At 37.6% G+C, this 12197-nt stretch overlaps 1 protein-coding gene across 2 annotated transcripts; it reads left to right on the top strand.

Moving 5' to 3' along the window:
* The first annotated feature begins 7087 nt into the window (after nt 1–7087).
* On the top strand, nt 7088–9442 carry LOC137748684 (transcription factor HHO5). Of its 2 annotated transcripts, none has more exons than XM_068488856.2 (5): nt 7088–7568; nt 7675–7898; nt 7997–8405; nt 8652–8728; nt 8828–9442. In XM_068488856.2, exons 1-5 carry the CDS (start codon nt 7367–7369, stop codon nt 9056–9058), a joined length of 1143 nt encoding a protein of 380 aa, XP_068344957.2. In that variant the 5' UTR covers nt 7088–7366; the 3' UTR covers nt 9059–9442. The 2 variants fall into 2 exon arrangements, with proteins under 2 accessions (XP_068344957.2, XP_068344958.2); XM_068488857.2 differs by having other exon boundaries at nt 7197–7568; nt 8655–8728.
* The last annotated feature ends 2755 nt before the right edge of the window (nt 9443–12197 follow it).

The following is a 12197-nucleotide window of genomic DNA, read 5'->3' as shown; positions in this document are numbered from 1 at the left end:
ATTACATTAAAAAACATTAATGTAAAGAATCTAAATTTTCCCTTTGTTTGGTAATTTCAGGAATTAAAAGTGGTCAAAAAGCGGTTCACATTACGTCACGCACAAGCCGCCACACGCCGGCTGGAGCCATCACACTTCAGCCAAATCCATCATGTACCAACTAAAGCAGTCACATGCCGCCAGGCTTGCTAGAGCAGTCACGCGCCGACTGGAGCCAAAACATCATGGTCATGCTCCAACACACGCTGGCTTAGCTAGCGATGGAATTATTTGTCAGTTGATAAAATATTTCGTTTAACTTAACATGAACTTTAATGACTATACTTGACGTTGTAATGCGTCAATTTTGAAGCAATATTATTTCTTATTCTCCAATGGTCTGTCGCCTGCGCTGTAATTCGTCAGCCGAGATTTCGCCATAATATAGGTTTTTCGTTGGATTTCAAAGCAGAGATAAAACTAATCCATTTCACATCCATTTTTCACACAAAACTATGTCAAAATGAAGTTAGGACCGAGAGGAAGATGATTTTACCTAATTTAAGGCCAAAAATTGCTTGTGGTAGCCAGAATTTGGCTTGAAGTCTGTCCAATAATATTCAATTATTAAACGTAACACATAAAAGTCGTCATTTGGCCATAGGCGAATTTGAATCACATTATTACTAGTCCATTGTGAGGCTAAGCCCACCCTCTTAGTGTAGATAATATCGTTTGTTCAAAAAAAAAAATCGTCATTTGATCATATGTTGCCCTTCGAACATTCTTTTAACAGTTCTGTTATTGACTATTAATTCTAGTATTGTGAATTTTATAATATATAGTTGTCGTTATTGGAGATTTTCTTAAATAAAGAAAAATTACAATAATCTTCAACTTTATATACGTAACACAAAAAGGTTCTTGATTGGATTGCTCTTGTACTCAGCAAGTTGATGACTAAGGGTTTGTCGTTTTCGTTGTTATAAATTCTGACTTTATGGACAAATTTTGCAACATCATAATGATCGTGTATCTATTACGGTATTTTGCTTTTCGAGACTCGATCCATTCTTGGCTTCCATTCATAAGCAATTGTCGCCCATTGATGGATAGAGATCCCAAATTTATTATAGATACTAATCATACAGTTAGACAACTTCCTACGTGCATACAAAAATTATGTAGGATGTACGCGCTTTACTCACCTTATACGTGGATGCCCATTTTTCTCTAATTCATGCTACTTATTTTCGTTTATAATATTTACATATTCACTTTTCCTTTATAATATTTACATATTCACTTATCGTGCATTATGAAGCAGTTATTTATTTTACATACAGTGTTATACGAGTATGTAATTTTCGTTTGATATTAAAGTGTAAATACAAGTTATAGTATTTTTCTCACATGTATTTTCTTTCTCATTTGATAGTGTATAAAAAATGTTCAAGCAAATTACTGGTGAATTAATCCAGTGACTAGTGTCTTTCTGTTAAACTCACTGCATTCCAAATTTAAACTTTTTTCATTCTCTATAGTTTAGATGAATTGAGCTGTATCATATTCCTGTTAAAAAATAAAAATAATTTTTTTCATAAGTTGACCAAATTGCCCTTAGTCTTCACATATTGGAGCATCTATAAGAAAAGCTGTAAAATCATTAAAGATCTATTTTAAAAAGCCAAATTTAAGAAACTCAGCTCCAACTAACTCTATAAGAGCACTTTCACCCCTAACAAATAAGCTAGGTCAAAGTCCATTTTTCATGCCCACCCCCGCACACACCCCCCCCCCCCCCACACACACAAAAAAAAACCACTCCACCCCATCTAATTAGTTAGCCCAAAGTCTATCCCAGCTTTGATACCAGCCTAGAATAGACTGAGTGAGAAATTGGCCCATCTGATGTCAAGCTGACGCCAGCATGATGTCAGCTACAGGATAAGATTTTTTTTGCGTCTGGTGTGTAGGAAACACTCGCGCATAGGCGCGCATTCTTGACAGCAATCAAAGGGTGGGCCCTGTGCTGCAGGCGCATTAATGGGACATGGGAAGTGATGTGGCGATGGCCGTTGGATTTCCAACGGTTAAAAAGTTTTGAATTTCAAACCCAACGGCTAGTGACGTGGTAAAATCTGGACTGGTTGATTTCCAGATCAAGGTCCAAGTTTTTCGGCCAAAAAAACTCAAAAATAAAGAAAATGTCAAATTTCTTACTATTGGCCACATGTCCAATTTTGGGTTGTTGGATTTCAATCTTTTTGAGATCTAACGGTCCAGGTTAATTAATTTAATAAAAATTGTTTAAAATATAGAAAAAATAAAACAAAAATTTATTTTTTTTTTTCTACAAAAACCTAACCATCATCTTCCACCTTACACCACATTTCAATATTTTCAACACTTTGAACCAAAGCTTTCATATACTTTTGTGTGAAAAAAAAATGGCTACTTGGGTAGTTATCGAAGATGTTATGTTGTGTGAATGCTGGGTTCAGGCTTCTCCTCATGACCCGATTATGAGTAATGAGATGTAGTTGCGAGAACTTTGGAGTAGAATTACTACATCGTTTTGCGAGAAGCTTGAAAAAAACGCAAGAAGTAATCAAGGTGTTCAAGGTCGTTGGAAAAAAAATCAACAAATCGCTTACTTGTTGGAAAAACGCCATCTCTCATGTTGCTAATAATCTAAGTAGTGGCAGAAGTTTAGCGAATTAGGTTACAATATTTTTATTTATTTATTTGTATTACATCCGCATTTTATAATATTGTCTTATCCCGCATTAATTACCTTGATAATAAAATTGTCTTCTCCCGCATTTTATAAACACTTCAAGCACAAGCTTGGTACAATGTGAACGACAAAAACAAATCATCCAATCATTGGGAATGTTGGAATGTTGTCAAAGATTGTTCCAGATACAAACTTGTGCCAACTAGTCCAAAAGTTATCATCCGCGGCATCCCTCTACACAGTCCGCTAGAAGCAAACCCGGACCAATAGAAAGGCAACGCATTTGAAGAGTCGGAAGGGACACCTGAAGCAGTGCAGGAGCTAACTCGTCCGTCCTTAAGGCCTCAAGGTAAAAAAGTGGCAAAGAAAAAAAGGAGTTCTTCCAAGAATGACTACACAAAATATATGGACGAACTTACTCATAAAGGTGAACTGAACTTGCGCGGGACCCGGTTAGAGATGAGGCAAAAGCTGCGACTATGCAGGCAATCTTTGCAACTATTGAGAGATATGATGCAGATATTAAGAGACAAAGAAAACTACTTAATCAAGAAGGGGAGATGATTAAAGAAGAAATGATGGCTTAAACAGACCGTGACACTATAAACAAGCCTCTAGTAGGAATGTCTCCGAATTCTAAATCTTTATGGACATCGAAAAAAGAGAACATGGTGCGAATGAGGTGTGCAAGAAACGAGGGAACAAGTGGAGGGGGTTCTAGCTACACAGATCCTAGCACCACATATCATAGCTACTCAGACTTTATGTAATTTCTTATTTATTTTAGTACTTTATGTAATTTCATGTTTATTTTTAGTACTTTATTTTATTCAAACAAAATAAAATTACATAAACACACCAAATAAAATTACATAAACTCACCAAATAAACTTAAAAAAAAAACACCAAATAAAATTACAAAAACACACCAAATAAAACTTAAAAAAACACACCAAATAAACTAAGAACTTTATTCTTCGACCACAAGCTCCTTTTAAGTTTCTTCACCTTGTTTCAAGCCCCACAAGTGCTCGATCAAGTCACCTTGATGGCTTAAGTGCATGTATGCTAGTTGCATTAAAGTGTACCATTTAATGACCAATTGATTGTAACGTCCATCCATTTCCAATGGCTCATGTTGCACGAGATCTTTGGTGCAGTCATGATCACAATCTATACATGTTATGGAATTGTTGATCGTGTCTAGCTCGTATTCATTGATGACATCATAATCATACTTATCTTCCACAATCATGTTGTGGAGAATGATACACGTCATCATGATGGATCGAAGAGCCTATACATCAAACAATCTGGTAGCACCCCTGATAATTGTCCAACAAGCTTGTAGGATACCAGAACAACGCTCCACATTCTTCGTACACCCCTCTTGACATCTTGTGAATTGTTTTTCCTTTTCACTTTTTGGATGTGGCACTGTTTTGACAAATGATGTCCACCTTAGGTAAACACTGTCTGTTAGGTAGTATGTTCCGTCGTACTTATGTCCATTGACCTAATATGTGACTTTCGGTGTTTTTCCTTGCAGCACCTCGTCGAATACTAGAGATTGGATAAGGACATTAAGGTCATTTTGAGTTCCTGAACACCGAAAAAAAATGTCAAATCCATGTATCAAATGATGCCACCGCTTCCAAAATTATACTTTTGACTTATTTTCTGTCACCATAAGCTTCTTGCCATGCACTTGGACAGTTTTTCCATATCCAATTCATATAGTCGATGCTTCTAGTCATGCCAGGAAAGCCTCACATCTCACCATTTTTCAGAAGCCTTCGCAAGTCCATTGTTATGGGTTTCCGAAGGTACTCATTGGTGTAGAGGGTTTCAATTGTGGAGCAAAATCTCATCAGGGACTCTAGAACAATTGATTTTCTCATCCTCGTAATCTCATCCACTTGATTTGCAAATGCTCCATATGCAAGCATCTGCAAGGCAGCAGTAATTTTTTGCTCAGGACGGAGACCTACAACATGAAAAACATCTTTTTTTTGCACAATGTATGAATCATGGTTGCAAACAGCAATCATGATTTTGTTGAACAAACTTCGTTCTAATATAAAACGACGTCTAAAAACATGATCTGGGAATACATTGTTGGGGATAAAATAATCTTCCAAGCACTGTTCTAAAAATCCCCTCCTAGCACCGCCTAGGCATTAGGCGGTTGGTCACTGTCTTGATTAATGCGTAGGCGTTTGAAAATTAAGAAATGGTGCCTAGACCTGCTGAGGTGCTTGCCTAAACCTCCTAGGCACTCGTCTAGACCTCCTAGGCTCCTGCCTAGTCCGTTCAAACCCGCCTAGGCACTCTCCTAGGTTGCGATTCACTTAGACAGAAAATAGATAACTTTCATTCTGCATTTTTTTTTCTTCAATAAATTATAAGAAACTTGTTGAATACTTAAAGGAACACCCATTATATACTTGTTCCCCATGTTTTCATTATGTTCCAATACTTCATAATATATATGTTCATCATCCTTTTCCATTACGAACACCTCATCTGCACCATCCTCGAGATAGAATAATTCTTCATGTTCTGCCAACAATTTTTTTCTCTTCCTCATCAATTTCATACAATCTCATTGAAGAAGACATTGTTAAGAACTCAAGATTTAAAAATGTTGAAGACAGGTTCTGAGCTAGTTTGAGTTTGGTATAAATTAGGATGGATGTAAGGTTTATATGGACAAAAAAGAAATGATAAGGTTGTGGATAATGCCACGTGGCACTACGTGATTGGTTGAAAATCTTATTGAAATCTATTTTAAAGGATTCTAAACTGATAGTGACACGTAGTGCGACAAGATTGATTCAAAATCTTATCAGAAATCTATCCACAAAATAGTATTTTCGGATAATGACACGTGGCATGACAAGATTGGTTAAAAATCCTGCCCGAAATTAAAAATAAAATTATTTTATAAAAAAAAAATATTTTAATACAACTATTAAAAAAATATATTTTAATACAACTTGACTAGACTCTTGCCCAACTCATTTTTTAGGGGTGGAAATGCAATTGGCCAATTACTGTTAATTGCAGTAAATTACTATTCATTTGGGTGGATTAAATGGACTTTGGGCTATCTCATTTTTCACAGGTGGACTTGCTCTAAAGAGTCTCTATTATAACAAAGTTACTCTTTAATTTTATAGAGCAATTAGTTAAATATTAAAAAAATAATAAAACTTATGGGTCGGCTCGTGAGCCAAGAAAAAAGAGTGAGGATTCTCCCCGGGTCCTTTTTGTGAGGATCTCATGGATCCTCAAACCACATTCGTTCATTGTACATTGTGCGGTCAGAAATCATTGTAATTTTTTTTATTTAAAATTGAATATAAATAGTATCTGACGATAATTGGCCGCACAATGTATGATGAACAGATATGATTAGAGGATCCCTTGAATCCTCACAAAGAGAATCCGACAAGAATCCTCTCTCAAGAAAAAAAAAAAAAAAACGAAGAGAGACTGAGATTTTAGAAAGTGAATAGTTGAGTTTTTTTCTTTTTGATATAAAAATAAAATAAAAAATTGTTCGAGATAAAAATTAAATATACTAATTTAAAATAAAAAGTGTTGTTCGAGATGAAAATTAAATATACTCGCCAAGATAATTTTCTAACACTATTCATCCGCCAGTAGAGAATGTAAATGACAATCAACGGTTAACTTTTAATCTATAGTTTATGTGATAATAGTGGCCAATTTTGAAGTTGAGCCCTTCACGAAAGTTGTAAAGTTTGTCACTACAAGCGTAAATGTAATGACAAATTAGCGATTAAATTTTGATCTAGATATTTTGTAGTAATGTACTAATATTTTTTCATTAGGCTCTTATTTTGGGGTCTGTAATACTTGAAAAACAAACGTGTTTTTATGTTTTGAAATAATGTTTATGAGACAATGTGGTATGTATATACTAATTTAGTAACAATGTGGTATGTATATACTTATTTAGTATTATGTTTTCTTTGATTATTTATGAGTTTAAAATATATTTTCTTTAACAGGTAACAGATCAGGTCATATTACCTATTAATATGAACTGGTCGAGTTTGAGGCGGATCATACTACATGTCCATTTTAATGAATGTTACACGACATGACCTGTTAAAATATTATATATGATATAAAAACGAACCAAACACCAAAAACACGATACAGATGTCAGGCCTACACTACACTACACTACACTAACAAATATTTAACAAAACTATTGAAGAAGTTCAAGATCAATGATTCCTTTTAAATTTTACCCAGCCACCAAAGAATCTCGAAGAAGCGCCCCACAAAATAACAACCGAAAGTTTAAAAGACAAAAAAAAGAAAGAAAAAAAAGAAGGAAAATAATAATACTAATTGATAATTACAGTTTCGCCGCGTGAGTACGGATTCCAAAGATTCCCTTACTGCCGTGAAAACTCGTTTCCGACTGAGTCACCGAGTTGACCCAGAGACGCGACGATCCGCTTATGCGAACCACTGAATCTTTGTGTGCGTCCTGAATCTCAAATTCCCTATAAATTCGGGTCTCGCTGTTCCTAATCAGGATTTCATCTGGGCAATGCTCGAAATCGAGATAGAGAGAGAAAATTAACAACAACGAAGAGAGAGAAAATGGAGCTGCTGAGCTTGGACTCCAGTCCTCTGTTCGTCCCGAAAACAATCACCGACTTTCTCGCCCAGCTCGCCGCAATTAAAGATGGCTCTCAGAGGTCTTCAGAGCTCGATGGGTACGTGAAGAGATTGGAAGATGAACTCAGAAAGATTGAAGTTTTCAAGCGGGAGCTTCCTCTCTGCATGCTTCTCTTGAAGGATGGTGGGTTTCTGCTCTCTCTCTCTCTCTCTCTAACTTTCTCTCTCTAGGATTTGGTTTTTGTAATATTTTTGAGATGGGGTTTTGATTTGGTTCGATGGGCATGCAGCGATTGAGCGGTTGAAGGAGGAAGGAATGCGGTGGAGGCGAATGGACGAGCGGCCGGTGGTGGAGGAGTTCATGCCCTTGAAGGGCAATTCTGAGGAGGACGGAGGGGTAGTTTCGGGAAAGGAGAATATTGACAAGAAGAACTGGATGAGCTCTGCTCAGCTGTGGAACACGAGCATCAACGTTTTCGATTACACCAAACACGACTCTGTTGAACTTAAACTGGTTAATTTCTAAATTTCGCTTACTTTTTTTTTTTAACAGACTGAAACTTTATTGGGGCTTTGCTGAAATTTCATATTTTCTTGGATTTTTTTCGACAGGGGAATGAGGCAGATGATCGGTCGGTGCCTGAGAACCCAATTGAGGTGAGTAATAACAGAGCCGTGGAGGGGGCATTACTGGCATTCAGGGGACAGAATGAGCTCTCTGGTTTTGCAAAACCATGTTTGAAGGAAGACAAGGGGGTTTCCGAGGTTCCAAACCTTTGTCTTATGACTCCATTGATGTCTGAAGCACTGGCTGGTTATGCAAACGCAAACTCAAAGACCAGCAATGGCTGCAAAGGCGGCGGTTCGGGTTCTGGTGTGGCAGGACAAGTGAAATTACTGAACAAACCTCAGCCCCAGCCACAGCAGCAGCAGCAATCCTTGAGGAAACCAAGGCGGTGCTGGTCCCCGGAGCTCCACCGCCGCTTTGTTGATGCCCTTCAGCAGCTTGGAGGAACAGAAGGTTGGAGCTTTGTGACTACAAAATATTGTAATTGTGTTGATATTAATTTCTTGACTTGAAATTGGAATTGGAAAATTTGATAAATTGGAAAATTTATTGTTGGTTTTTGGAGGAAATGCTTGATCTCTATGCTTTGAAACCAAACTACTTGAATTTAGTAGGTTTTTTTCGAACAATTCGAATCGAATTCTCCTCTATGTTTTAATTATACGCGCTTGTTTCTAATTTGTGTTCTGTTTTTGGTAGTAGCCACTCCTAAGCAGATAAGAGAGCTTATGCAGGTGGAGGGTCTCACCAATGATGAAGTTAAGAGCCATTTGCAGGTTGGTTAATTACTTAATTAATAGTTATGTTTCTTTCATCTGCAAATTACAATTTAATTTTCCTATCTGAATTGTTTGCTCATATGTTTGTCTGTGCAGAAATACCGCCTTCACATCCGAAAGCTACCACCTTCTGCTGCTGCCGGCCAAGGGAATGCCTTAATCATGTCCTTGGATCACAGTGGAGACCATTCTAAGGCAAACAACGTACAGTCTGGCTCTCCACAGGGTCCTCTCCTTGCGGGCGGGTATGCCAAAGGTCGATCCACAACTGGAGGCGAGTCAGGCAACAGCAGGGAAGCCGAAGAGGACGAGAAATCGGATGGATAAGAGTTCGAAAAGTGAATCACAACAACAACAACCAAGAAGCTGGAGATGTACAGGGAGTCTCATCCAATCATCATCCCACATGAGTTTTGCAGATACAAATATACATGGGGAAAAATCTCAGTCTCTGAATTATGAGCATATAGTAGTAATAAGCTACCTTCAACAAAAAGAGGAGGATGTGGAGCTCAAGTTTTTTCTTTTTAGAGGTACTTTTAGAGAGAGAGAGAGAGAGAGAGAGAGAAGAATTTGCCATTGTAGAGCAAGTTTCTTCCTCTCTGGTTCTTTTATACAGGTTTAGTATTATGTAATGACCCCTTTTATTTAATTGTAGGAAGTGCCATGTTAATGTTTCCCAACATAATATTATTCAGTTTAATTTGTTCCTGTCGCTTAGTTTCTCTGTTGTATTAGCTATATGCTCAAATGTATGAACTGAAGGTTCAAACTGAGATCTCTATGGACTATGAATCTGCTACATATTGTTTGCCTTCGGAAGTGCATTGGGGTCGCGGATATGACAGTTCCGGACTTGGAAGAGATCAAACCCTTCTCTTATCCTAATCCTCGGCGACATTCATCGTTAGGATTCGACATGAAAACCTGTATAGCTAGATAGGGCCTGCCTTGCTTCTTGAATGTTTGTCGTCATCAAGCTTTTGTCCAACTTTTGTCCAACTGGGTCTTCTATATCTCGAATTTTCTATTTTTCAGCAACATGGTCCTTGGAGGATTGGACTCTTATCCATTTGCTAGTTAACCTTTGCACCTGCATTGTCCTGGAATTCTTAGTAGCATGCCAGCGTCTCTCTCTCTCTCTCTCTCTCTCTCTCTCTCTCTCTGCTAATCACTTCTCATATATACAAACTTTTATTTTCCGTCATAATGGTAGTGTTAAGGTTAGTCGCACGCGCCCACAAGCTAGTCATGATCATTAATGCATGTGGATACTATATTGTATTCACTGTTAGGGGGCAACTGATCCTAGTATCTTTTCTGTTGCAAATCCAATTCCATGCCACTCTACGTATTCTTTTTAATCTTAGTGGTTTGCCTCAGATTAAATAATGGCTTATCTTCTGCAGCATCTCTACAAAAATTAGGTATTTGCCAGTATTGAAATTTCATCAGGGGTCACTGTCAAATAAGGATCTGGAGACCTAATGAATTATATAATCGATTTCTTAATTGACTTTCAGACTAATTAATGGGTCACATTATTTCTTAATATTATCCATTTGCATTAACATTTGAATAATCTCATCTTACGGGCCAGGCTCATGCAAAGATAATGCAGTCACCTTCAAGATAATGCAAATATATATATTTTCTAATGAATCTCTCAAAAGAGTTTGGTAGGTTGAGTGATCCCCCAAGAATCTTATGGGTTAGAAAATTAAATATTTCAAAAGATGTTTAAGTACCAAACATTTTCATATTTAAATTAGCTGAATGTCAATTATTTGATATATTTTTTAGTTTTTATTTGTCGGGTTTATGCATTCTTTAGATTTTATGGATTCTTTAGATTGTAAAGGAGCACAATCAGTGGTGGTGATGAAAACGTGTTGCAGTCAACTGGAATTAAAATTGTTGGATTAAGAAATGAGTCAATGACCTACGATTTTGGTTTGATTTAAGTGTTTGGACTGTGTTTTATGCCAACAGATAATCCACTAGTAAAGTATCAACCAATCTTTGCAGCATAAACTACGGATCCGTTTTCAAACCAGCAAAGAAACTTTATGGGCATGTTTAGGGGATATTGATCTTCTATCGAGAATTGAACAAATACATACATTGTCAAACTATGCATTATTACGCCAACGTCATGCTATTTAGATGGTTCAATGTTGATGTAACTTTCCAAAGAAAGTCAACTCTGAATTTTTCTTCGATTTTGTAAAACTTTTTGCTCCAAAGAGGCGAAACCTCAAGATACTTTTTATTTGTGCAAGTTTGAGATCGTATTATTGAGATGGACATATGGTTATGCCATTGTTTTGAAGAACTATGGTTATACCATTTTTAGGAATGAGGATACCCCATGCACGATACGTTCTAGTACTCATGATAATAACAGTTTATATTTTTTTTTTTGTGGAGTCTATGGCACTACGCTGCCATGCTAAGAATAGTCTCTCAGTAGTATTAATGTTTGTCAGGAAAACAAAGGTTAACGGGAGATAGTGGCAGATATAGATTTTTTTTGTTTTTTATGTTTTTGAGTGTGCGAGGTGTAAAAGCTTGGTATAGTGTTGTTGCTTATGCTTCTTTGTTGGTGGGCAGGTCGCGATGATGGCACGGAAGGAATTGAGGAAAAAAGTTCGGATGGAAAATTTTGAGCGAAGTATGTCGATTTGGTATGAATTGGGTTTGGAATTCCCGTGTCACCCTTTCTTGCCCAATTGTCGAGATGGGCAAACTCACGTCTGATGGGGAGATTTTTCGAGGTATGAGTGGGTAGTTGCCAATGCAATAGCCTAATCAACATACGCAGTTTCTCTCTCTCACTGAACTCCATATCCCAGGTCCAAAAGCACCCCCCCCCCCCCCCCCCCCCCCCCCCCCCCACAAAAAAAACAAGTTTCTAATTTCAGCCGTCGTCCCTTACTTTGCTCGAGGTAGACTGCAGCCCGCTACTCCTCCTCCTCCTCTTCCTTCCCTCCTCTCTTCTTTGCCCTTTCCTTCTTTTCCTCCCCTTTCATATCCTCTTTCCCTTCCCCATCCTTGCATCCACCTCCTCTTCCTTCCCTCTTTCTAGTCTCCTTTCTTCGTTTTCATTCTCGGTTTTCCCCTGAGTTTTATCGTAGTTTTTCCTAAGCCGGATCTCAACTATCCCTGAGCTAGTCTTAGATTTGGGCTTCATGCCCTTTATCCATCATTTTTCCCTTGCTTTTACTACTTTATGTCTTTTAATTTTCCTTCCTCCCTCCTCCCTAACTGTGATACTTCATCCCCATCCTACCATGTGCTTGGATCAGCAGGCTCCGATCAGAAATTGGATATCAGACCCACTTCCATCCCTCACTTCCCTTCCCCTAATAGGCATGTCAAATCCTCATCGAGACCAAGTGTTGGGTACTTTACATACCCATTAGCCTCACTCTACCCATATGTTACTTTCTTTGTATATATTTGT

Source organism: Pyrus communis, chromosome 2 (genome assembly GCF_041283825.1).
Source record: "Pyrus communis isolate YQ-2024b chromosome 2, ASM4128382v1, whole genome shotgun sequence".
Taxonomy (NCBI): Eukaryota; Viridiplantae; Streptophyta; class Magnoliopsida; order Rosales; family Rosaceae; genus Pyrus; species Pyrus communis.
The sequence above is the reverse complement of the archived record's forward strand: the minus strand, read 5'-3'. Positions and strand labels throughout refer to the sequence as shown.